General features: G+C 36.1%; 1 protein-coding gene across 10 annotated transcripts in view; it reads right to left on the reverse strand.

Annotated features, from left to right (window-relative positions):
- TBC1D32 (TBC1 domain family member 32) overlaps positions 1 to 27,701 on the reverse strand; it is a 187,914-nt gene that overhangs the window by 66,269 nt on the left and 93,944 nt on the right. For all 10 annotated transcript variants that reach the window (XR_011522049.1, XR_011522050.1, XR_011522048.1 and 7 more), the window contains 2 exons: positions 25,170 to 25,258; positions 155 to 277 (listed from right to left, as the gene is read on the reverse strand). Coding sequence is in view for 7 of the 10 variants with exons in the window: in XM_070556904.1 (XP_070413005.1) it covers positions 155 to 277; positions 25,170 to 25,258 (212 nt within the window). In the remaining 3 variants the exon portion in view is untranslated. The remainder of the gene's footprint in view (positions 1 to 154; positions 278 to 25,169; positions 25,259 to 27,701) is intronic.

The raw sequence follows: 27,701 nt of genomic DNA on the forward strand, positions 1-27,701 counted from the left end.
TATGCTTTAACTGCTTTTTACTCTGTTGTTTAAATCTAGTGAATTCAGATAGTGGAGAAACATTAAACAAACTATACAGAAAATTACTGTCTTTACAGAGTATCTGTAAAGAAAACTGCTGTTATTATCATGTCGTAATAGGCATTTTTTTTACCTCTGGCTCTCAGAGGTCTCTAAGATATTTTCTTCTTGAGCATTTAGTAGCATTTCCGATACTTGATACTGAGCCTCTAATAGGAGCAGAGTGTCCAGATCACAGCATACCACGCTTAATAACCTATACAAAGAGGAACAATGAAAGCAGACTTTGTAAAATCTGTCCTAAAAGTTTAGAAACTTTCTTAGTGTCTCAAATACCGACATGTGAAAATATAAATTTATATTTTTATAAGAAAGATCACATAGTTATTTCAAATATATTTTTTAATCATTTTGAATAGTATTTGACTTCAAAAGTTTTTCCTATTGAAATATTATTTAAAGACCACGGGTAATTCCTAACCAAGACTTTTAAAAATTGTCTAAATCTAGGACTAGCAAATTTTCTTCTCAAGTGCTACTTAATTTAAAAATTAGAGAACATTAACAATTCCATAAAAACTGCAAATTCCAACTTTTTATTCATCACTTAATTACAGAAAAAATGACAGAATCATTTTACTACCGATTCAAGAAATGTTCATTAGGTGAAAGGTCAATGAGTAACTTTATAATTGTCAGATAAAGCTGAGAACATCTACGCACACTGACGCATCTTAACACTACTAAAAGAGAGACAAGTAGAAGTCATGTGGCTCCTATTGTGACACAAGAGGACGTACACTGCACTGTCTATGAAACAGTCTTGCCAAGAAAACTGAACCTGAAACTACCCAATCCTAGATATCTTACTATCAGTTCACAGGAACTACAAGGAGCAGAGAAATATGTTAAAAGATACCACAGGCAGGAAACAATCAAATTCAGAATTTGGAGAAACCTACATATTATTACAATATTATTTCTTTAGGGAAAAAATGCATTTAAAAAGGGTAGAGGAAGTTATAAACTAAAAAAAAATAAGTCAATGTGAAGATTTTGTTTTGATTGTGATTCAAGCAAAAACTGTAAAAGTGCAAAAAGTTCTTTAGTCTCATAGGAAAATATGGGAAAGGTACTAGATGAGATCAAGGAAATAGTGTTAATTTTGTTAGATGTAATAACGGCATAGTGGTAATGCTTTTTTTTTTAGGTCCTTATCTGTTACAGATACACACTGAACTATTCATGGGTAAAATGGCATTATAGCTGGAATTTGCTTTAAAGTACTTAAGAAAAAAATGTGTATGGGAGGGAGAGAGAGATGAAGCAAGATTGGAAAATAGTGATAATTGTTAAAGATGAGTGATGGGTACATGGAAGGTTCATTATACTCCTGCTCATCCTACCTTTTTATATGTCTACTAATACTATGATATAAAAGTATATAAAAAAGATAATGTGAAGGGGACACTGGGTGGCTTCAGTAGATCGAGTGGTTAGGGAAGGTTTCACCGAAAGGTGGTATTGACGAAACAGGAGATCCAAGAAGAAACCAACCTTCTGATTACACGTCTGCTGATTTATCTCAGAGAGATAGTCAAACACGAGCATAATAGCTTACATACAAAGACACTTATTGCAGAATGGTCATAATAACAAAAGAAAATTTTTTTAATGTCCATCAATAACAAAAAGTTTAAATGTTTAAGGTACATTTTTATAGTTGTATACTATGCAGACATCTGAACAGAGTAGTTATATATATTTTGATAAAGAACTATCTCCAAGGTATGTTAAGTGAAAAAGGAGAGGCACAAAATGTTGTGTACAGTGGTAGCATCTGAATAAAAATGGAGAAACACTTGAATATATATACAAATATATATTTGTTTTTACACAGAATCTCTCTCCAAGGATAAAAAAGAAACTGGTTAGAACTGTTAGCTCACGGGGCGGGGGGAGGGGGGGGGATCTGAGATGCTGGAAGGGAACAGGCTCCTCTCTGTATATCTTTTAGAGTTTCTGAATTGTGGTGCAATATACATTCTACCTATTCAATAGCATCCATAAAAAGAGAGAAAATATGTTTGGTGGATGTCTTTAAGAGTCAAAAATGGCAACTCAAATTCCCTCCCTAGAATCTGGCTAAAATAACCAAATGCATATAAAAGTAAAACTACTATTATCAATTTAGAGAAATGGTCTATACTTAGTTTATAAAAGTGAAAACATTTGCTAGATAAAGTGCAATGGAACCAAAATGAAAGAATACTTACACTATCATCTGCAAATTAGAAGTTTAAGTTGGCATTTCCCCTTTCTCATCCTGGAAATAATACCAAGGATTGAGAGGAGAGACAAATAGCATATCATAAAAGTTTTTAACCACAAAATGAGTTGAAGGGCAGTCAAAATAGGGCAAATACTGCTAGCGGGGAAAAGAAATTGAGAAAGGATGTCATGGCTGCCCATGATGGAAAAAACAGTAAAATAAATTTCTCAAAAGAATAAATTTCTAAGTAAAAACAACAAATTTTTCAAAAAGGAGGAGTATACAGTCATGCACTGCATAATGATGTTTCCGGCAATGACGACAGTGGTCACATAAGATTAGTACATATAGTCTAGATAGGTAGTAGAGTATACCATGTAGGTTTGTGTAAGTCTACTCTATGATGTTTGCACAATGGCAAAATTGCCTAATGACGCATTTTTCAGAACATATCCCCATTGTCAAGTGATACATGACTATACTCAGATTAAAAACTTAATCCCCTATTTGCAACAGTGGAAATGGAATACAGAGGACAGCAACAGGAGGACCCTTGATTCTCCTGTAACTCTTGTAGTAGAAGGCGCATGGTGGAACAAGGAGTCACAGACAAATCAATTATTAATTATTGGTTACAGGTTAGAGAGACAATTATTAATAAACAAAACTACCTCCATAGTAAGGTCAGCAGAGACAGCACAAAAAGGGGACAAAAACACTCTCTCGCACAACTTGGGCCTGTAGAAAGATTCCAACTAACCAGGCACATGACCCTAACTTCTCTTCAACATGAGCCTCCTACAAACAGCTGATGATAAAAAAGCAACTTATGTCCCTCCAAAAAGAATGCAGGAATGTGATACAAAGGTGCTCCAGGAAGATGGAGGAAAATAACAGGAGGAACAGATGGCAAATACACCCCCAACACACACACACACAGCGTTACCATTAAGCACTTGAAAACTATGACCAAATAATTTTCCATGAATTAAAAAAGTTATACATATGTATCAAACCAACACATTCTACAACTTACACGATGTTATATGTCAATTATATGTCAATAAAAAAATGTTTAATAAAGCAATGGTCCCCATTAAGCTCTTTGCACAAAACAGAGTTGGACGAGCACAGGAAGAAACAGCAAAACAACCAGAAAAGATAAAACATGAACTAGAAGAGCGAAAGAAAGAAGAATAAAATTGTCATCGAAATTAACGCACAATTGGCAACAGTAAAACAAAAAAAGCAAATGCTGCTAAAAGCACAATAAATGGTATAGGGGACAGAATGAGAGTAGAAAATATAATGAAAATAAAGAGTCTGAATTACCGATTTCTTGAAGAGATAACAGAAATAACCCAACAGGGTACATCTTTAAAGATATTCATCAAGAAAATTTGAGAGAAAAGCAGCCATGAGTCTAAGTACATAAAGTATACCACACGTCCAAGGGGAAACGGGACCAAAAGAGTCAACGCTGAGCCAGGGCCTAGTAAAGCTATTTGACTTAAAGAAAAAGACAGAAGCACTGAGGCATCTAGGGAAAAAGATCAAGTCACTAAAAGAGTGGGGAGGGAGGAGGAGGAAATCAGGCTGTCCTCAGACATACCCACGGCAACATTCAACACCAGCAGAACCACGGAGCAACACTGGGAGGAGAGCTAACGCCGTGCAGATATTAAAATACAGTACGAAGCTGTAATAATTTTTAAAGTGTGTTAATGACACACGAATAAACAAAAGAAAGTCCTGACATAAACTAAAATATAGAGTGAATTTAAAATTATGTCAAAAGCAGAGAGAATTTCCTGATTGACTGAATATGTGGAGCAAAAAGATGTGAAGAACGACTCTACACATTTTGTTAGAAAAATAGTAAGACGTTGTGACCAACTAAACAACAAAGCTTTAAATTACAAAAGGAGAACCTAGTGACCTTTCAATTTGCCAGAGACTACTAAATCAGTAACTAGGTAATGAAAATGACCCTCAATGTCCTCTAGTTTATGATTTGGAAGAAGGGGTCCATAGGATTTAGATGGACAATGAGATGATCCAAGGTGAACCGAAGCAACTCAGAGCAAATGCATGCCTGGACTGAATTCTCCTCATTAGAGAATGAGTAAATAGAAACTTTAACAAATGACGTAAGACTTTTAAAGATCTTACAAGTACTAGGAATAATGTAAAGCCTAGCAAATTTGATGCAGCAGTAAATTAAAAGAATAGCATACTATGACCAAGTACAGTTCATTCCAGGAAGAAAAGGATAGTTTACTACTAAAACATCTCCTGATGTAATTCATGACATCAATATATAATAGAAAAGAACCATATAATCATCTGACAGATGCTTAAAAGCTACTTGACTTAAGATTCAACATCCACTCTCTACTCCCTGTCCTCCAAAAAAATTCTAAGTAAATTAAAGAAAGGTTACTTTTAAAATTTGATTTAAAAAACAAATTTATCTCAATGCAAGAGCTAAAAGCATAAACAGGAAAAGCATTCTCATTAAGGTCATGAAGAAGGCAAACTGTCCGTTATTTAACATTGTTCCAGAAGTTAAAGTCACTGCAAAAAAGATGAGAAAAAAATAAGAGTCTTGCTATCTGAAAAGAGATAATAATGTTCATTATTAGAAGATGATAAGACTGTTTATTTACAAACTACCCCCCATGACATAAAAGTCAATTTATTAATTTTAAGAAATACTGGTTGAATACCTACTAAGTGCCTACCACTGTTTTAAGTACCAAGGATACATCACTGAACACATATGAACAGAAATCCCAGTCTCTACGGAATGCAAAATAACAGGAGGGGAGCAGACAACGAACAAAATAAAAAGCTATAAAACAAAAAAAAAATACAGCATGGATAAAATAAAAGGAGGAAAATGAATAAGGAATTCTAACAAGGGGGCAGTGGGGCTGGATCACTCTATCAATTTTAAATCAGGTAGTTAGGAAAGACCTCACCAGGAAGGTGACACTTCACTAAACACCTAAAAGAAATGAAGCAAGCCACGGAGCTCTCTTGGGGAAAAGTGTTCCAGGCAGAGCAAACAACTTGAGCAAAGGACCGAGGTGACAGCATGCTGAAGAACAGTAAGGGGGCCAACATAGCCGAAGTGGAATAAGCAAGAGAGAAGTATTAGGAGACAAGGTCAACGTAAATGTTAGGGGTCCAGATCACAGGGGACTGTGTAAGGCCACTGTGATAACTGGATTTTTCTTTGACGACATGAGAAACCACTAAATAGGGTTTCACCCTGATGATATGAAAAACCTTATGAGTATAGGATTCAGATTATCTGATTTGTCTTTTAATGGGATCACTCTGGCTGAAATATAGGCAGGGACAGAAATAGAGATAACAATTTTAAAAAAGCTACAGTAATAATTTAGATAAGGTAGTGGCTTAAAACATGGTATTGTCAGTAGAGGATCTGTTGATTGAAAGAATGGCTCTGTATTAGACAGACTTAGGGCAGCTGCCATGATCCCCAGCCTTCCAGTACTCCTGCCCCTGCGTGATTCCCTTATCTTGAGTGTAGGCAGGACCTGTCACTTGCCTCTAATCAGAGTATGTAAAATGTCATAGGATGTATGTGATTGCCTGTATATGATTACATGATTATACTATATAAGACTCTGTGCCTTTCTTACTAGAGTCTCTCTCCTCTGCTGGCTTGGAAGAAGCAAGCAGTTATGTGGGGGAAAACCACGCGGCAAGAAACTACAGATGGCCTCTCGGAGTGAGGACAGCCTCAGCTGACAATCTACAAGGGCCGTTAGTCTCTAGGCATCAAGACAACAAGACCCTCAGTCCTAAAACCATAAGGAATAACATTCCACCAATAATCTGTGTGGGTTTGGAAACAGATCCTTCCCTAAATGAACTTTAATGAGACCACAGCCCCTAGCTGACACCGTGTCATGCTTTATTGTACTCTTGTGAGACTGTGAACCGAGGACGCAGCTAAGGTGTACCTAGACAGAAAGTGAGATAATAAATGTGTGTTACTTTAAGCCACGAAGTTTGCAGCAATTTGTTACACACCAAGAGAAAAATAACACAAACTCCAAGGTTTAAACCCTAGCAACTAGAAGTATGATGCCGCCATTTGGTTAATACGGAGAAAACTAGAAACTAGGTAGAGAAAAGATATACATATATATGAATATGAGAATTATGTAGGGTGACCAGTAACAAAATACAAAGAAGACTTTATACTATACCAGTAATAACTAATTAAATCCCTACCATGGAAAAAGAAATCGCATTAATGCAAACATATAACATAGAAGATAACAATAAGAAATGCACAGGACCTATAGGAAGAAAGATACACTGTAACACTGAAGAATGTAAAAAATCTCAATCGAGAGACAGTACCTACCTGGATGAGAATATTAAATATTATAAAGATGTGCATTCTTCTACAATTCAGTTATGATTCAACTTAAACATAAATTATGCAATGATTTAACCAAAATTTAAGATTTTTATAGAGCTTAACAAAATGCCTCCATTGATTACTTAAAAGAACCTTTTTTAAAGAGAGAAAAAATGAAATGCACAGATAATTTGTATATCAGTACAATCTCAGACATTTATCTCTATTTATCAGGTGCTTATGGTGTTTTAAATTTGGGAGCAGTGTAACATTTAGTCTCACAGTAACTCTGTGAGGAAGGTACAGTTACTGTCCCCATTTCACACATGAGGAAAGAGAGGCATAGAGAGGTTGAGCATCTTGCCTAAGATCACTCTGGCAATATGTATCCAGAATCCATGCTCTTGACTACCAGACGACACTGCCACATACTGTGATACATACTGGGGAATGTAATGTAAGGCTACCAATATTAAATTCACCAAGGATATACAAAACCTCTATGGAAAAAACAACATTTTAATCAGAATAATTAACACGTAAATGAAATGGAGATATATACCATGTTTACAGATTGAAAAACTCAGTAGTATAAAGATGTCAATTCACTCACTATTGATCTATACATTCAATCCAATAATAATTTAAATCCTAGTGGGCTGGTTTGTATTACAAGCTGATTCTAAAATTTATATGGAAAGGAAAGGATTAAAGGTAGCCAAGATATTTTGAAAAGGAAGGAAGTGGGAAGAATCACTCTATCAGTTACTGTAACTTACTGCAAAGCTATAGTAATTAAAACAATGTGATATCTGTACAAGGATGAACAAAAATCCAATCGAACAGAATAGGAGCTCAGAAACAAACCTGTGCATATTCAGATAGCTGTTTTTAACACACTAAAGAATTATTTATGTATGTATACAAAGAGATATGAAGCTACCATTCTTACATGTTGTCTATAACAGCCAAAACTGAAAAACTGGAAATAGCCCAAATGCCCACCAGCAGCACAATATATCAACAAAACACAGTGTATTTATACCATGGAATATTATACAGTGATGAAAATAAATTAACTGGAATACAAGCAACATTAATCTTAGAAAAATAATGCTATCCAGAAAATGTAAGATGCGACAGAATATACAGTCTATGCCACCATTAATATAAAGCTCAAAAAGCAACAAGATCAAAATATATTGTTTAGGAATATATAACTGGGTAGCAAAAGTATAAAGCAAAGCAAAGAAGTAAATACCATAAAAGTCAGAATAGTGGTTACCATTAGGTTGAAGGGAGGGAGTCATGACCCAACAAATGCATAGTGCTGGCAAGTTCTCTTTGCATACCTGATTGGGATTATATGGACATTTATTTTACAATAGTTTGTTAAGCTGTATTTTTATATTTTATGCAATATTTACACTTTTAATATTTCATAAAAAACATAAGTGTTATGCTAGAGTGAGTAACAGTAAAAAGTACATCATTATATCCATAAGTATAAATTTGTATGTGACAAATGAACAAATTTAGAATACTAATAAAAGAACACATACTTTCATGATTATGCATAAACATTCTTGTAAGACTCGGTAACAACTAGTGCCATTTACTACTTAATTATGTAATCATCTCGCAAACAGATCTTAAGGGTTCATTAATTATACCAGCATATTTGTACAAGCCAGCAGCTAGAGTAAACATGGAAGGAGAGCCATTTGAGTAAGACACTTATTTTTTCGCCTAACCATGATATTAAGGCTAGGTTTACAAAGTGAACAGAAGTATGCAGATTATTTTATATCCACTAATCTAGAAAAATGCCAAGAACATGTCTCAAAACTTACAAATTATCAGGTTTATAAGTAACAAACTGTGAAATTTAATTTTTGTTGGCCCTAAACCAAATTTCCCAAAGTTAAGAAAAAAATCTGCTGCTTATTTCACATATAAAGCAAGCTAAATATATCAAGAAGTATTATAAAGAAAGTCAACAATTATCCAAGGTGAATCTAAATTCATAGGTAAAGTAGATAAAAGTTTTAATCATATATTTTCAGTTTTTTTATGGGCAGAGATAAAGTATTAAAAAATAATTTAAGTTTACATAAAGATATCAACGGTAAGTTAAACAGGCAAATTTCAGACGTGTTTGTGTGTATGTATGTGTGTCTCTCTCTGAAGATACGGTCAGAAGTAGATTGACTCTCCCCAACCCCAGGCACAAACTTTCTTAGGTAAGGCCTTATTAGGTTATTTTTATCAAAATAAGAGAAGTATCTATACACAAAAAGACAGATAGTACTCAAGGATCTTAGCTGTTCCTTTATTCCTTATTTCATACACTGCTAAGCAGTGTGCAAACGTTACCCACACTATTATAGTCTTCTGGTTCCCAGGAGCCCAGTCCAGCACCCCCAGGGATGTGGTGTTGCGGTTTGAAGGTGGTGAAGACATAAAAGTTTGTTTGCTCATAGCATGACAGATGACTATTTAAAGGGGGGAGGGATCCAGTTCCCTTCAGTAACTCTGAAAGCATTTGTATACTGTGGTGATATTCAGTCAAATCTATTGCCTCATTTGAGTGAGGTTTATTGATGATATCCAATAACAGCTTTCTCACCTCATTTCGGGCACTGAAAGCTAAGTCTCTATCTCTATTAGACATTTCATGCTACACATTAGCATAATCTCTAGCATAAACTTTCACCAAAACCTTACCATCATTAGATCTTCTCTTCTCTTGCTACAATAAGCAAATTAAATCTTCTGTGAAGCAACACAGACAACCCTAAAATATATTACTTAAATAAAATGGTCACAATTTATAAACTTCATTTGAAAAAAAAAAGTTAGCACAAGATATTGATGGAGAGCCTCAGGATTTTCCCAACAGTCTTGTCACAACAGTGGAAAGCCAGCCACATTTTTATTATTGATACCAAAAACTTCTGAAATATTACATACAGATGCTGAGCCTCAGGGAACAAACTTCCCACATACATCAGGAGTCTGAAGAATTGCTCAATCTGCCCAATGTTGTCAAGTTTCCCTAAGCCTCAGCGTATCTACTTATTATATGTAACAAAAGACATCATCAAGATAAAGTCTCTTTACAAGAGTGAATTAACAAAGCCTCTATTGACCAGTAAGATACTGCTGATGTGAATACCAGAAGCAGCCTGCTTTCACCTGACATGGACAGCAATACACCTTTATTACTTTACCAAAATTTAGTCCAAGACAGCCTTGATTGTCCTACCATCCCTCAGGTCATTATGAAAAAATACTCCACTGATGACAAACTTTAACTGGACCTACGTGGGCAGGAAGAAGCTGGTATTCTAGATGCTTTAGTAAAACACAGGCATGCCAGAGAGTGAGAGATCTATAAAAACAGAGACAGTTCATTGCCATCTCAGTGAAGTTTCTGAGTTCTATTGACCTAGAATGTTGGGATATCACATGTAATACACATGATGTATTATTAAATCTTATACATACTATTCACCACCAAGAGAGCCAACATAACGCATGATTTTAGTTTCTTTGAATTTTGGAAGCAACACCTATCACATTTGGGTGTGCTGCTCTGAACTACTTATCAAGTAACCCATACTCTATCAACTTTGTGTGACCCAGAGGCTAAACTAAGATCTAAAACTCTGGCAGGCTCCAGTCAGGCTCCAATCAGGTCCTATCACTTGCGCCTTTAATCCAGCAGATTTAATGTTGGTCAAAGTTTCAATGGCTGATCAGATACTATACGGAGGTTCTGTAAGGTGCAATACAAGATTCACAAAAGGGTCCCTAAGATTTTGGAGTAAATCTATGTTCTCTTTGTTGAGTAAATATTCTTGTTTTATTATTTTTATGTGATAAACATAATCTCTAGCCTCCACCATCAGGGACACTTTGTCCACATGCCCATTTGAGTGGGTACCGGGGTAGCTGAGGATAGAGGCTGACCTATCAACCAAAGGGATTATTTTAACTCCTTTGGAGGAGGAAGGATTCCGTTCAAGAGCATTCACATGAACCAAAAATATTCTTTCAAACTGTGTATATTCTCAGGGGACCATATATATACCTTTGCCACCAATATTCTTAAACCAATCCTCCAATCTTTTTCACTCTGAGCACCTGATCATCCAGCCAAACCATTCGCCATGTTCCATAAGTCTATAAAAATCAATATTTGGAATCATATCTCCTTCCAAACAAAGCAAATAAGTAGACATGACACTTCAAGATTTTCCTTCTTTGAAAAGCTATAAAGCTACAGTAGTCCAACGTTAGCAGGTGCTAGCACATCACACAGTATCATCTATAAACTAGACTTAATTTTGCCTTCTTTCCTGATCACCTAGACAAAGCTTCCCATGAGCCATAGGTGTGTGTTGTGAATGTGTGAGCCACACATGCATACACTGTGTCCTTAGGGACAGTTTAAGCTTCTTACAAATGCTACCTGCACTTGATGGTGGAGTTCTGTGGAAAACATATAATGCACAATACCAGACTGGTAGCTAAACTGGTAGGGAACATCCATGATTTAAACAACATGAATTCCCTCATCACAGATGATCCGGCTACAGTTACTACTGAGTGCCCAAATTGCCATAGGTAGAGACCAACACTGGACTCAAGATATAGCATATAAACTTGGAGACCAACCAGCTACCTGATAGCAGACTAATTACATTAAATGCTTTCTTACTCCAGATACGAAATTTGACCTCCATGACCACTATGCTTCTCTACCAAATACTATCTCACCAATTGTCTTCTTACTGATGCCTTACTGAAGGTCACAGTACCCATAACACACCACTTTGACCAAAAAACTAATTTAACAACAAAAGTAAAGCAGTGAGCAAACATCCACAATATTTACTGGTCTTATAATGTACCCTTATGTTCCAGAAGTAGCTAATCTTAGATATTGGTAGAATGACTTGTTGAAAACTCACTATGACATCACGTAGGACACAATACCTTGCAATACTGAGGTTGTCCTATAAGATACTCAGAACCAGCAACCAATATATGGTGCTATTTCTCTTATAACATGGGTCTAGGAACTAAGGGATGGAAGCGGAAATAACTTTCTTTGGTTTTCTGACCCCTCAATTCTTTGAGGTGGGGCATGGGGTGAATGGTGTTTTGAGATCTTATTCCAAAAGAGAATACTTTTCTATTTCTACCAGAACTGAAAACAAATTTTCACCTAACCTTTTGAGGCTCCTCAAACCCCTGGGCCAATAAGTAAAATAAGGTAAGCCTGTAGGCTGGAGGAATTGACCACAATCATCAAGAAAAAGAAAACTGTTGCTATGCAATGGAGACAGAAGAAAGTAAAGTCTAGTATCTGGGGATGACTCTGTAGCCCCTCCTGACACTGCCATGTCCAGCAGCAAAAGTAATAAGACTAATGCAACCCAATACAGACAATACCACAAGGGCTCAAGAACCACAGAATGAAGCTTGGGTTGCCCCACTAGATAAAGAACCCTGACCAGCTCAGGCTGGTTGAGAACCAAGGGAAAATAGAATGGGTGGTAGGGAAAATAAGCCATAAATATCAACTAAAGCCTCATAACCACTTGTAGAGACAATGACTACACCAGCTAACCATGTTTTCAACTCTGCTGTTAAGCAAACATTTATATATTAACCAATTTCCTTTTTCTTCCATCTCTTTCCACTGCTATTTTACGTAGGGTGTTGATCTGCAATTTACTCTACAGATTAAAGGATATGAATAAGTGACTGCAAGTGAACCAACAAAGACTGAAAGTCACCTAGAGATTTATGCTAACACTGAAGAGACTCTAGAGCTCCCTGTTAGGGAAGAGAGCAAGAGCATTTCTGTTAGTGGGCGGGAAATTATACCGTGCTAGTAAAGAATGTTATTGCGATCACTGCTCAGAGCTTTAATGCTCTGAGGTTTAAATGACTAAAAATATTTAAAGTGCTTAGAATAATATCTGGCATGCAGTAAGCACTGTTGTAAGTATTTGACATTATTATTATTATTAGTTATTATATTTTTATGGGAACAATCCTGAGACACATTACTGCTAGGTATATAGAAAAAGCTAAGCAAATGCAAAAGTGATACCTTATTAATGCTAAGAGCAATTAATTTGAAGAGGAAAGGAAATAGAATCATAATGTATCTCTTGAATTGGCAGAGAGTAACATTTAACCTTTTTCAGTACAGTACTCGTTCTCTCAGCTGCACTTGTCTTTGATTGATGATTTCCAGAAGGTGAACTCCAACGTCCTACCGAGGCAGGGAAGAACAGTCACCCAGGCTGAGTGGGTAGGAGTGGAGGGAGTGTGAGGGCATACCTGAACCTCACAACCTGAACTAATCCTATCATCTCATACTTCCACCTAACCCTCTACTTCCATCCCCATTCTCAGTGGTCCCTCCAATTCCTAGTACTTCCAGAATCTTGTGATACACAAAAAGTTGCTACAAGAAAAAAAGATAATACATTACCTGATGTCTTTTAGCTTACTGAGAATTTATGTTTTCACAAGTTTGAATAGGACATGGTCCCTGCCCTCAAGGATGTTAAAACCTTGAGATCATAAAACATAATTGGAAAGAATGACTGCAAGTTACCTTGGCATTTATGTTGTAAAGCAGGATAATGTATAGGTCAGGAATTATATTCTCTGGAACCAGGCTATCTGGGTTCAAACACCAGCTTCATTAATTATTAGCAGTGTCACCTTAAGCAAATGGGCTTAACTTCTCCGGCTCAGGTAAGTCAATTGTGAAAATGGAGATAAGAAGAATACCTATTTCATAGGGTTATTCTGAAATTAAGTGACTTAAATGTGAAACTAACACAAGTACCTGGGACATAATGAGCACTATATGAGTGTTACGCAGCAGCAGAGGGAGCAGGGTATTTTTTATGATAGTCCAGGCATACATTAGTAGATATATAGGAAATGAAGCAAATGGAAAAAACCATGCAATTATTAACTTCAGGAAAAATAAAGTAGGAAAAAGGAAATATAGCCATAGTACACAAATTGGCCCATAAATGAGTAATATTTATATAGATATAAAAGTGTAAACTTTCAGTGGCGATTTAATCAAGATTGTGATAAAACTATACAGCAGGGAGAGAGGGTGGGCAGAGGAAATCTAAATCCTAAGCTTCTAAATCTCTAAAGACGAAGGATGAAATTTAAAGTTTAAAAATCAAGACACAATTGTAGAATACGCATGCTATTTAAAAATGCGGGGATGAATCTCAAGAAACCATTCAAGGAGCTGAAAGCGGCCGCCTCTAAGGAGCAAGACCTGGGAGTGGGGAAGGATGGGCAGAGGAGCACTCTTCCTCCTTAAAAGCCTTCCCATTCTATTTGGTTTTTTAACTAGGTACACTTACTACTTTGATAAAAATAAATAAAAAATAGTGTTTGGTAGACATCACACAGACCACAAACTAATATCTTCTCTAGCTGTTCTGCCAAAAAAGATAAATACAGCCGCTGTGCTGAAGTGGAAAGTAAATTTAAGCCACAGAATCTGGACTTTCACTCAGTCCTTTGCTTTTGCTCAAATAGATAAAACATGAAGAAGTATTATTTGTTTTCTAAGCTTTAAATTGTCTTTTTAGAAAGAGTTCTTTTGGGGCCAGGCTGGTGGAGTAGTGGTTAAGCTCGCACGTTCTGCTTTGGTGAACGGGGGTTCTCCAGTTTGGATGCCAAGCGTGGACCTAGCACTGCTTGTCAAGCCATGCTGTGGTGGCATCTCATATGAAATAAAGGAAGACTGATACAGATGTTAGCTCAGCAACAATCTTCCTCAAGCAAAAAGGGGAAGATTGGCAACAGATGTTAGCTCAGGGCCAATCTTCCCCACCAAAAAAAAAGAAAAGAGTTCTTTTTACCTTATTAAATTTTTTCTCTAATGTAATGAAACTGAATCAATATGATTTAATTTTTGTCATAAAAATATTTTGGGTAAAGAAGTTATAAAACATTTAAATGGCACTTTGACATCCCAAAAGAGTTTATCTTGTTTATGTGAGAAACCTGAAATAAAATTCTTCCTGACTAAATGATTTAGGTTTAACCATAGGAAACTGACATTATTACCTACAAAAATGGAAGGGTTCTGGGCAGGGAGTGGGGGCTGTGGGGGAGGGGGAGTGGGAGGTGGACAAATTAAAATATACTCAGTCAGAATGTCAGGGCAAAGAAATGTTAACCAGGGTCACCAGACTCCTAAGACTTGCAGAATTTCTGGCTAAACATTAAGACTGTAATTGGTTACCACTCTTAATAAATAACAATGTATTGTTATATACATAGTAAGAATATAACATTAATATTAAGTTTATATTGACCCTATAAATTCAGGTCAAATTTATTGACCTTAAATTTTATGATATAGTTGTATGTTTTATATATATCATAAAATATAAAAATGCTAATTGAGGGCTTCTTATGCATCAGAAAAAAATGCCCTTAACATGTTTCATTCTATAACCCCAAATAATTTAGACATCCAATTTATCACTATAACACTACACACAGTGGCATAAAGTGTTGATGCTCTCCAGGAGACATTAATGCATCTGTGAGTATGCACTAATAAGCATAACTAACATAACCTGGTTATAATCAAAGGAACAGTCCATGGCTAGACTGTTTTCACCAACGTGGTCAGGATATACGCTGTGAGTCCTCTGTGAGCTTCCCCGTCAGCGCCGACTTGAGGAGAGCCCACTATGCCCTGTGTGAGCCTGGACGCTAAGAGTTCTGCAGCTGAGCCTCAGACCCAACTATGGACAAGAAAGATACAGACACCGTTTGGCCTCAGACGCAAAGGGAGCCTCCCGGTCTAGTGTGGAAACGGGTATTTTACATCATTGCAAAGCTGGATTTTCAAATACCACACAGGATAGGATTTCTCTTTCCCCTGGTGCCCCTTGCCTCTACTCCTAAGTGATTTAAGAATCGCAAAGTCATGATGGCAAGGTCTATCATTCCTTACCTGCAAACCTTAAGACTAAGAATTCAGAATTTTTATGCATTTAGTAAGAAACTACAGTGCACACGGAGTCTGGAGCAACGCCTCATAATCAAGCACATTAATATTTCTCCAGCAAAAGATACTGATATTCAAATTAGGCAGGCTAAATAAAGACCATAAAGAGTCTCACATCACTTCAGGTAAGATCACGGACAGACAGCAAATAAGTCTGGAAAAATATTTTAGCTTTTAAAATTTTTTTCTGAACTTTAGAATTTCAAATCAGAGATATGGCACTTGAGGCAGGGTAATGCCAAGTTAATATCCATTCAGAAGTTTAAAAGAATTCATGTCTTTAATGGACGGTATATAGAAATTTATCTTAAAAATCCAACCAAACATCTCTGAATTTCAATTCATTTCTGGAAATAAAAATCAGTGTCTCCTTAACGTGAATGTTTATTTGAACTACTTGAAGGAATAAAACAATCTCTGAAATTTTGGACTAATCCTCTCACTTGTTTGGGGATGTATCTTGAATGTGGTAGATCCCTCAGGATTTGCTAATAACCCAAATCAAATCTCACCACTAGAAGAACGATAATCCTGTTATTAATTACTACATACTTGGCACGTCACTTTTTAAACATTATCATCATATTGTCCACATGAGCAGGGCACCCATCCAGGGCACCCAGAATGGTTCTGTGCATTCTAGTCTCGGCATTCATCTCCACTTGAAGGAATTCCAAGCATGTTCTTTGTTTACCTCCTGCTTGCAGTCACAAGCCCCTTCTCTTTACCCTGCCACTTTTTCCTAGTATTTCTTCCTTGAATACACGGAATCAACACATTGCTACTAACATTCTAAATACTTCCATGTATGCATTACCATAAACCCCATAAGTTATACTTTTACAGACTCTGTAATCAAATACATTGGGTGTGTGTATATCTTACTTAATCAAATAATACAAAAACCCAACATAAAAGATTTCCTTCTGATTAGCACAGACAAACTAGCTGGCAGAAATGCAATGCCCAGTTCCCTGCCTCCTGATCAAAACCCAGAACGGGACATGAATCGCACACACACTAACTGCACCTCCGAATCTGGAGCTTAAAGGTTCTGGTACACATATAACCATATCTGGAGAGGAGAAAGACGAGCAGGGTCAGTTTGCCAAGAAAACTCTACAAGAGCAGCAGAGTGAGGAGGGGCTGCGGAGAGCCTGCTCCTTTGTCTAGGTACCAAATTCCTATCTTGGTTTTAGAAAGCGCTCCGGGATCTCCTGAAGCTAGAGGTTTGTCTGGACTTCCCTAAGTACACACAGAGCATAGGTTTTAGACATACTGAGTGTGCTGAATTTGTATGGTATGCAGATCCAAATGTCCAATAAAATTTGGATATGTGATCAAGGGAAAGCTTAGCGATAGATACACAGATATAGAGTTAGTCAGTAAATAAGCGATAATTGCAGCCAATATAGAAAAAAAATAGAAAAAGGACTGAACACATACTCTAGAAGAGAATTCAACTTGAAAAGGTAGGTAGTAGAGGGAGGAAGAATCAGCAAAAATGACTGACAAAAAGGAACCAGAAATAAAAAGAGAGAAAAGTCACAAAATGCCCCCAAAAGACCATATCTAGCAGTGTAGCAATTCGTAGGGATGCAATAAATATTTTCTGAATGAATGAACAATTGAATGAAAGGAAAAAGTGTCCACAGTGGGCAGAATGTAAAATGGTACAGAGAGGTCAAGGAAAATGAGTCTTAAAAACAGGGCCGATACAAATAGGTAAGTTTTGAAAATGTGCCTGCTCTTTAACTTAGAAACTCCATTTCTAAGGATTTGTTGTAAAAGAATAATTATGGGCACAGAAACATGTATAAAGATGTATTAAAATTTTTTGTAATAACCTATATGTCTAAAGACAGAAAATTGGGATTCATCCATGTATTGGAATATCATTCAGTCCTTTAAAATTATGGTATAGATGAATAATTTATAGGTATGAAGGGATAATTTAAAATAAGTAAAAAAGGCAGTTTTAAAACAATAAAACTATTTTTCAAAAAAATATATTCTGCTAAAGGCTGAAAAATATGGGTATGAAGAGGCTAATGGTAGCTATCTTTAAGATGTAGAATAATGAGTATTGTTTTCTTTTATTTTCATTATTTTCTAATTATTATATATAAACAGGAATTCTTTGATTAAATAAGAATTTTGAATCAGTTACTTATGTCTTCAACGAATAATAGATCATTTGATTATTTTCTTCAAATTAACTTAAAAGATAAAATTAGGGCCAGCCCAGTGCACAGTGGTTAAGTTCGCACGTTCCACTTCGGTGGCCCAGCATTCGACGGTTCGTATCCCAGGTGCAGACATGGCACCGCTTGACAAGCTATGCTGTGGCAGGTGTCCCACATATAAAGTAGAGGAAGATGGGCATGGATGTGAGCTCAGGGCCAGTCTTCCTCAGCAAAAAAGAGGAGGATTGGCAGCAGATGTTAGCTCAGGGCTAATCTTCCTCAAAAAAAAAAAAGATAAAATTAAATATTGCATACATGCATATGTATGTATGTATGTGCATGCATGTATACAAATTCAAAAGTGTAGATGGTTTTGTAGACAGAATATATTCTATTTCTGATATAAGAAAAATATTTCAAGAAAATTTTGAAATTATTTATTACTAATGTTAACCAGATTTAAGTCTAGTTAGCATCTGGGTCACTGAGAAAAATCTGGGGATTTCTTGTGATGGAATATTAACACCTGTCTATGTTTGTTAACATAACCAGACTGTTTCTAAACTGAAAAACAAAAATGTATTTTTTACTTTTCCTCTTAAAGTCATCTTAGAGGTCAGACTTATAAAGAAGAGTGTTACGCATAAAACTGTTCACTCTACTGTGTATAAAATTTACTGTTGGTGGATAAATGTAAAACAATAACTGAAACAGCAAGTGATCATTTCAAAGGCTGTTCTCCAAAGCACAGACTCCTGAGTTTTGTTTTGAAGATTAACAATAAATAGGCTACACTAGAGTTTCAAATGAAGAAGGAATAGGTTTTAGCAGAAATATACTAGCATTTATTTAACCATATCAAATTTTACTATGTACATTGAATTAAGAATTACTACAAAAGATTTAAATTGTTAAAATTAAGCAGTTCTACAGTCTGTAACTAAAACTTAATTTGTAGTTTGATATAAAGAAAACAATATCAAATGATGACATAATTCTTCAGGCAATAATAGTTTTTATATTGAAGTAACATATCCTAGGGAAGAGCACAACATTCCTATAATTTAAAGATGGTTAAGAAAATCTTAAACTGCTAAGCCTTGGGCAGGATCAAAAGTTCTAGGGATCTGATACCAAAAACAAAGGCAATAAAAGCAAAAACAAACAGGAAGAACTACATCAAACTAAAAAGCTTCTGAACAACAAAGGAGATCAACAAAATGAAAAGACAACCTACAGCACGGGAGAAAATATTTGTAAATCATATATCTGATAAGTGGTCAATAGCCAATGCATATAAAGAACTCATACAATTCAATAGCAAAAACACAAACAACTCAATTAAAAAAGGGGAAGAGGATCTAAATAGACATTTTTCTAAAGAAGACATACAGATGGCCAACAGGCACATGAAAAGATGCTCAACATCTCTAATCATCAGGGAAATGCAAATCAAAACCACGATGAGATATCACTCCAGAGCTGTTAGACCGACTATTATCAAAAAGACAAGAAATAAGTGCTGGCGAGGATGTGGAGAAATGGAACCCTCATGTACTAGTTGGTAGGAGTCTAAATTGGTGCAGCCATTATGGAAAATAGTATGGAGGTTCCTCAAAAAAGTAAAAATATGGAGCCGGCTCCATGGCCGAGTGGTTAAAGTTCCATCTGCTCACCTTCAGCAGCCTGGGTTCACAGGTTCAGATCCCAGGTGTGGACCTACTCTACTCATCAGCCATGCTACAGAGGCACCCCATATATAAAATAGAGGAAGACTGGCACAGATTTAACTCAGGGTTAACCTTCCTCAAGCAAAAAAGAAGAAGGACTGGCAATAGATGTTAGCTCAGGGCAAATCGTACCAAAAAAAAAAAGGAAAAAAAGAATAATTAAAAATAGAACTACCACATGATCCAGCAATTCCACTTCTTGGTATTTATCTGAAGAAAACCAAAACACTAATTTGAAAAGATATACACACCCTCATGTTCAATGCAAAACTATTTACAACAGCCAAGACACGGAAACAACCTAAATCTCCATCAATGGATGAACAGATAAAGAAAATGTGGTACATATACAATGGAATATTATTCAGTGATAAAAAATGAAATCTTGCCATTTGCAGCAACATGGATGGACCTTGAGGGCATTATGCTAGGTGAAATAAGTCTGAGAAACACAAGTACCATATGATCCCACTTATACATGGATTTTAAAAAAAACACACACAAGCTCATAGATAAAGAGAACAGATTAGTGGTTGCCCAAGGCGGGGGGAGGGGCGGTGGGTGAAGAGTGGGCGAAATGGGTGCAGGGAGTCAAAAGGTACAAACTTCTAGTTATAAAATATGCCCTGCAGATGTGAAGTACAGCATGGCAACTACAGTTAATAATATCGTATTGCATATCTCCAAGTTGCTAAGAGAGTAAATCTTAAAAGTCTTCATCACGAGAAAAAAATTCTGTAACTATGTGTGGTGACGGATGCTAAAATGACTTATTGTGGTGACCATTTCACAATATATATAAATATTGAATTATTACATTGTACCCCTGAAACTAATATAAGATTATATGTTGATTATACCTTAATAAAAAAAAATTATAGAGGGTAAGAACCCATTGTGCCTTAACTGTGTCCTTAAAAGATAGTATCTTCAGGAAAATAACGTGCACTCAAAATATTCAATAAATATACAGCTTTCTTAAAAAAGTTTCCAGGCAACTGTTTTAATCAATTAATAAATTTAACAAATAAACATTAACCAAATAACTAAAAAGTACTTGGCAATGTGGTGGGCATGAAAGTAAAGAAAAAGAACAAAACAATACAATACTCCCTCAGGCAGTTTAAGTTTTAGTTGGGGGAGAAATATTAAATATTAAATCTGTGGGAATGCCCATAAAGGCAAAGGACATGCAGGAAAAAGACAAGATCGGAGCATGCTATAATAAGTCATGGAGGAAGTATTTCATAAAGCAAGCTTTGCCTTGAAGGATGAGCCAAATTTGTATAAGAAGACAAAAGTGAAGGCAATATTCAAGACATAAAAAACAGGTAGAGAGGCAATAATAAACAGTATGCTTGAGGGAGATAAGAAGACTAACTTACCCAGAGCATTAGCTCGGGCTGAGGAGGGGGGAGACATATTATGGAGCTCCTTGAAAGCCACATAAAGGAGTCTACAATTGCCAGTTATTTAAAAAGGGAAGGTGGGAAGCTTTATAAGGATGTGCTTCTTCACTATCTTAATATCCAATCCCACACTAGGCAGTGAGGTTAAAGAGAATGAGCAGACATCTTATTTACTCATCATTAGATCCACCACATCTAGCACAGAGCATAAGTGCTCAATAAATACTGGCTGAGTAAATAGAGAAGAGTAAGCTAAAAAATTATAAATCTGATTCTGCAGTCATATATAAAAAGTATTGCATGTCTTATGTCACTACATGAAGAAACCAAGATTAGCTTAATCTCCCTCCTGGGTAGAGAGGAAAACAGGGTCTCTGACTCACGAAGGCAGGTTAGAGAATGGCAGGAGAACACCCTTCTAACACAGGTGGATAGAAGGAAGGCGGAAGGCCAATGAGAGGATTACTGTCCTCATCTTTCACAGCAGAGTCAACCAGTACTGTCTAAAAGTGAAATGGAATGCTCACACCACTTTAAATGTTTTACATAATCTTCTTTCTTAACCTCAGAGGAATCTCTGAGGAAATAATAACCCCTGGAGTGAAAAAAGTTATTTGAAATTCAACAATTCCTTCTGTGTCACTAGGGTTCCCTTCTCTTTTCCATAAAATTCAGTTTGAATTTAAAAAGGAAACTATATTATGATTCCATTTTTATAAAAGAATGTATTTCTATCTATTCTTCTGTCTGCATATGCATAGAAGATGTCTAGAATGATTTTCCTCAATGTTAACAATGTTACTTTCAGAATTAGGAGGAATTTCACTTAATTTGTTAAATTTAGTTTCCTGAGTTGGTTAATTTCTTTCCAATAAAGATAAATTGTTTGAAAAGCAAAGAAGAAAAGTTAAGGTCATTCTCAGGATTGAGCAACTGAATAGATGGTTGGGCCACTTAATGAGATGGAAACAAAAGACTTATTTTGTTTTTATGGGAGTAGATCCAAGAGTTTAGTTTTAGACATGTTAATTTTGTGATGTCTGAGAAATGTATGAATTGAGATGTCGAGACGGAGTTGTATATATGGGTCTGGGAGCTCAGAATAATGATTTGGGCTGGGACATAAATTGGGGTATCCGTTGGCATAGAGATAAAGGTGAAGGTGTAAGTGGATGAACCAGGGGCAGAATGTATAGAAAAAAGTGGGCCCAGTACCAGGTCCTGAGTATTCCAACATTCAGAGGTTGCTTGGAGAATGCAAAGGAGGAGACACAGCAGCCATAGGAGTCTGTGGTATCAGAGAAGCAAAGAGAACTTTCACACAGAAAGAAATGGTCCACTATATCAAACGCTATTTATAGTCACAGTAAGACGAGAGTTAAAAAGAATCCACTAGATTCATCAGCACAGACAATACAAGTGACCTTGAGAAGGGTAGGATGTGCAGTTCTGACAGAGTTACAGAGTCAATGTCAAATCTAAGTGGGCTGAGAAGTAAGCAGAGGTGAGCAAGTGGGGACAGCCTGTGTTTTGCTATGGTGAGAAGCAGAGAAACAGGATGCTGGCTGTAGAGAGATGTAAGGTCAAGGGGAGTTTCTTTTGGAGTGTGTTTTGTTTGTTTCATTGTAAGATGGGACATGTGAAGGCATGTCTGCACGCTGATACCAATAGTAGAAAAGCATATGTTGGAAGTGGAAACAAAGAGGACAGGAGAGCTATTCAAAGGAGCAACCTTCTCGTATGTTAATCACTTAAAATATAAGATTCATAAGTAGACCTCGGAAAATAAAAATTCAGAAATTTAAATAGAATGTGATGCTGTTGAAAAGTGAAAAATCCACATTTCTTTAAGCCCTATATTAGCCTCATCTTTTAAAGAAGTTGGATCTAACTTAACCCATATGCTACTCTTAGGTTTTTGAAGCACAGAAAAAATAAAGTGAATGGAACAAGCAAAGCTAGATATAGAAGTGAAACACATTAATGAGATGATCTACTGAAGAGAACGGCACGATGACGGTACAATTAGAAACAAACCAAAACACTGTGGGAGTGAAAGAAAGAGATACGGGTAAGAATTCAAAACACACAGAAGCAGAAGATTTATACAATACAAAGCTATGATCTAAATGATCACCACCGCACCTCAATGACCAATGCTACATTGAAATTAGTAGAAAAACAGACGTAACTTATCTAACTTCAAATGTGTGACTTACAAATACAACTAAATTAAATATTCTCATGAAAATGAACTTCAAAATACAACGAAATGAATTTCTCGCCAAAGAAAAACTTGTTAAAAGGCACATAAAATAAAAGATAAACTTTCCCTAAGAAAGTGGTTTTGTCATTTTCTTTGTCTGAATGCTGATACTGTAAACATAGCAAATTACTGGGCGGCATGTGAAAAACTACTGGGATGCTGAAAAAACAAAAACAAAACATTTCCGAGTAAAACACAAAAAGAAGTATAGAGCAAGTAGGTATAAAGAAACTCCTGAAGTCCTACTACCACTAGATCTATTACTAAATGTTTACAGGGCTTGCGACGTGCCGGGCACTGCTGCATGCCCCTGTAAGTTTTCCTATGTAATTCTCACAATAACTCTGAGGAAAATAATATAACCATCCTCCATTTTATAGATGGGTAACTGAGATGCAACCTCATACAACTAGTAAACAGCAGGCAGTCTGACTCGAGTCCACGTTGCTGAACACTACATTGCACAACTCTACTGTATGTACAAACAATGGGATGGCAAATTTTCTAGCGTAGGACAGAATGACTCCATTTGGATATTATGAGAAAGCACACAATACGCAAATTAACATTTTATTCCCAGGAGGACTTTACTTCTTGGATTGCTTTTTACATGACTTAAAATATTACTGTTAAATTTTTTACCAGAAGACCGTGAGAGAAAAATACTATTCTATAAAAGAAAGAAAAGAAGAAATTCACTCAATGTATCGATAATAAGAGGCCAAAATCTATATTCTATAACTACAAAACTCAGAAATATACTTGCTATGCAAAAGGAGGTTCCACTGTATGGATTTTTCCTAGTATTCCTCAACACTGGTTGACATATCTGATGCTATACATGGAAAATTAAAATTTAATGTGAAAATATATTTTGAGATAAAGGGCACACCATTCAAAGAGCTACAACAGCTGCAGCTTTTTTCTACCTTCTTTGAACTAGAAACTCTAAAAATGAAGCTCAGCTACTAATGAATGGTAAAAGAAAGAAAAAAGTTTGAGTGTAAGATCTACAATATATACTTCCATCAGAGAATTCAAATTTTAGAGAAGTAATTGCTTTATTTCTTAGGTAGAGCATTATCTCTGATCCCCCTCCCCTCAAGCCTAAAAAAGTTACTTTGCTAGTAGAAAGGGGGGAAAAAGTCACAAATCTAAGAAAATGGGAATTTTCTTTAATTCAGCTGCATTTAAAAGCAGTAAGTTATAGACAGGGAGGCAAGTTATATGTCTAAATAGGACTAAAAGGTTAAGAATTCTATGAGTCTCTATAGCCCAAACACCTCTACTTATGGCCCTGCATTTGACATGCTGAATAAAATGTTAAGGAAAATAAACTCAACTGGAAAGATTTAAAACTTGGGAAAACTGAAGTTAAAGAGCAATGAGTAACATCAAGGAGCAAAATTTGGGCCTCAAGATAATTCATCCATTTCTAGGCCTCTTCCAAGACTATACTACACAGGAGACCAAGCAAACACCAACCCAGGGAAGCCCCACTTGACTCCTGAGTGAAATGAATAGTCCGTAAAATGCCTCCAGCAAATCAGGCAAAAGTGGAAGACACTGTAATAAGACAGAACCTAAATGCAGACAAGGGCCATAACGTAAAAACCTAATGGCTAGCATTTATTTTATTTTGTCCATAATGTTACAGGAAGAACAAATTACCTTTAAACATGCTTCAAAAATTAACTTACTTTAAATACTTTCTGAAAGTATACAGAACATATGCTTAACTGTTTTTGCAACGCAGAAAATATATCTCAAGTAAAATTTAGCACCTTACCTCAGTCCAAACATGTGTGATTGTTCATAGTCGAATAAAGAACGAATCTTAGCTTCAGAATTCAGAATTATAAGTCTATCAATAATATCCTGAAAAAGAAAGACTTAAAGTGAGACTACGCTTGAGTGAAATCATTTAAAGAAAACCAAATCAACAAATATTTATTTTGATTTGTGATTCTCAAACTTGGCTTTACATTTGAATCACCTAGAGAGTTAAAAAAAAAAAAGAAAGAAAGAAAAGAAAAGAAAATTACAAATGCCTGAGTCTCACTCCTGGAGATTTTGAATTAACTGGTCTGGGTATGGCCGGGGCATTAAGATTTGTAAAAGTTCCTGAAATGAATCATCTAATGTTTAGCCAAAGTGGAAAATCACTAATTCATACTCCACTCTGGTACTGTGTGAGCAGCTTATGCACCCAGTTAAATACTGATTAAACTGCTAAAAAAACGTAAACTCCTTTGAAAAACAAAGATGAAACCTCTGAATGTGAAGCATGAACAGTGCATTTGAACAGTTTTACCTAGTCACTTCTTGAGATTTTGTTAATAGATATTCTCTGCTCACGTAAATCAGTGGTTTCCAACCCTAGATGAACACTGGAACCACCGAAGGAAATTTAACAAACATATATATGGAGATAAATAGATATATATCCAGGCTCTACCCCAGACCAATACAGTCTCTACCCCTGGGGGGATGATTTTTGCATTAATATCCTTTCAAAAGCTCCCCAAGTTGTTGCAATGTATAGCCAGACTTAAAAATCATGACGCAAGTGCAGAGAAAACCTGATGGCTCAGGTGCCACCAGTAGTCCCAAGCACTGACAATTTAAGCCTACCACACAGTTTTGAGCACTCTCTAAAAATCTTTCTTTCTCTAATGCCTGCTTTTGCGTACATCTTTGGATTCAGGCCTAAGAAACTTATTCATCCACAAATAAATAGACTTGTCTCTCTCATCGCTCATTTTCCTGACCAAGAGACTTGCTACCCTCCAGTGAGTTTAAATTCAAGATATTTCTGTGACCAATAGCGCAAAAGAAGGAAGGTTTTGCTAGGGAGTAAAGTCACATAGTATTTACTGAGGTCTATATGGATGATAGCACAAACGTCATATCGTCAAATAAGTACAAGGCAGGGGAATGAGAAAGGAGGAGGAAATAATGGGTCCTTCAAAATCATATTTGAAAAATACTTATCAAAACATAGTAAAAACTGTATTTTGTGGGGCTGGCCCCGTGGCCGAGTGGTTAAGTTCGCGCGCTCCGCTGCAGGCGGCCCAGTGTTTCGTTGGTTCGAATCCTGGGCGCGGACATGGCACTGCTCATCAGACCACGCTGAGGCAGCGTCCCACATGCCACAACTAGAAGGACCCACAACGAAGAATATACAACTATGTACTGGGAGGCTTTGGGGAGAAAAAGGAAAAAATAAAATCTTTAAAAAAAATAAATAAATAAAAATAAAAACTGTATTTTGTATAAACTTGCCTAGTAAAAGTGTAAACCAAACACTTAGGAATGTATTTACTATTCCACAGATATCTTGTAAAAATGTGTAAATACTACTAGCACAAGACTGCTATCCTACAATAATCTGTCATTGCTGCTGGGTTCTTAGCTGGGCACTCCTTGTTTCAAACATTATGATAGAGCATGAGCTAAGCAACTCACTCATACTCCCAGCTTCATATTCATATTCTCAATAATTGTCCCACTACTCTCTCCCTCTCTTTTCTAATTTCTCCATTCTGACAGTCCTGATTTAGCTACAGTGACAGAGCCACAGAGCTCTGCCCAGGCACCTGGATACTATTAAGTAGTCTTTGCAACAGACATATGGATAAACTTGTTTGCTTATAGTTATTCAAATATGTAGATATTTTTGCTGCTTAATATAGTACTTTTTAAGAAATGATCTATTATTACTATTTTTACCATAGTTATTCTTCACAGATTAATCTAGAATTGATTATGTATCACTAGCTTTCTCTTACCTGAGAAGAGAGAGACTGCCAGTTAGTTGCACGCATAGTAGTTTCTGAAAGAATTACTATAGATTTCTCTTCATCAGTAGGATACTAGTATAGGTGACTGAATTTGCACAGCTATTTGAATATAATGCTAAGCTCAGACTTTCTGATAGCTGGTGACACCTCATGGCTCTAAAGTTCTAGCTCTGAACCTAAATACTAGATACTGTAAGAATAAAAGAGACAGAGAATGTATCGCCAGCAAGCTAATGGAAGAGTAGATTGCAGCGATCTATCAACGATAATGCAATTTTAGAGAACATACGGTAAATAATTTCTTCTTCAAAGAAGATTACATTGATGGATCGCCACTTAGGAAAGAAAACGAAACTCTTGGGAAGCCTGTCTTAATAGAGAATTTCAGTTTCTAAGCACTTCAATGTGTGGTCAATAAGCCAATCAGTTTCCTAAATACAGCAGCATCTTCCCAGCAACAAGCTAGTGCAAGTAAGGCTTGGGACCTGCAAAAAGTAGGCTGAAACTCTATGTCTTTT

The sequence above is a fragment of the Equus przewalskii genome, chromosome 9 (assembly GCF_037783145.1).
Source record: "Equus przewalskii isolate Varuska chromosome 9, EquPr2, whole genome shotgun sequence".
Lineage (NCBI taxonomy): Eukaryota > Metazoa > Chordata > Mammalia > Perissodactyla > Equidae > Equus > Equus przewalskii.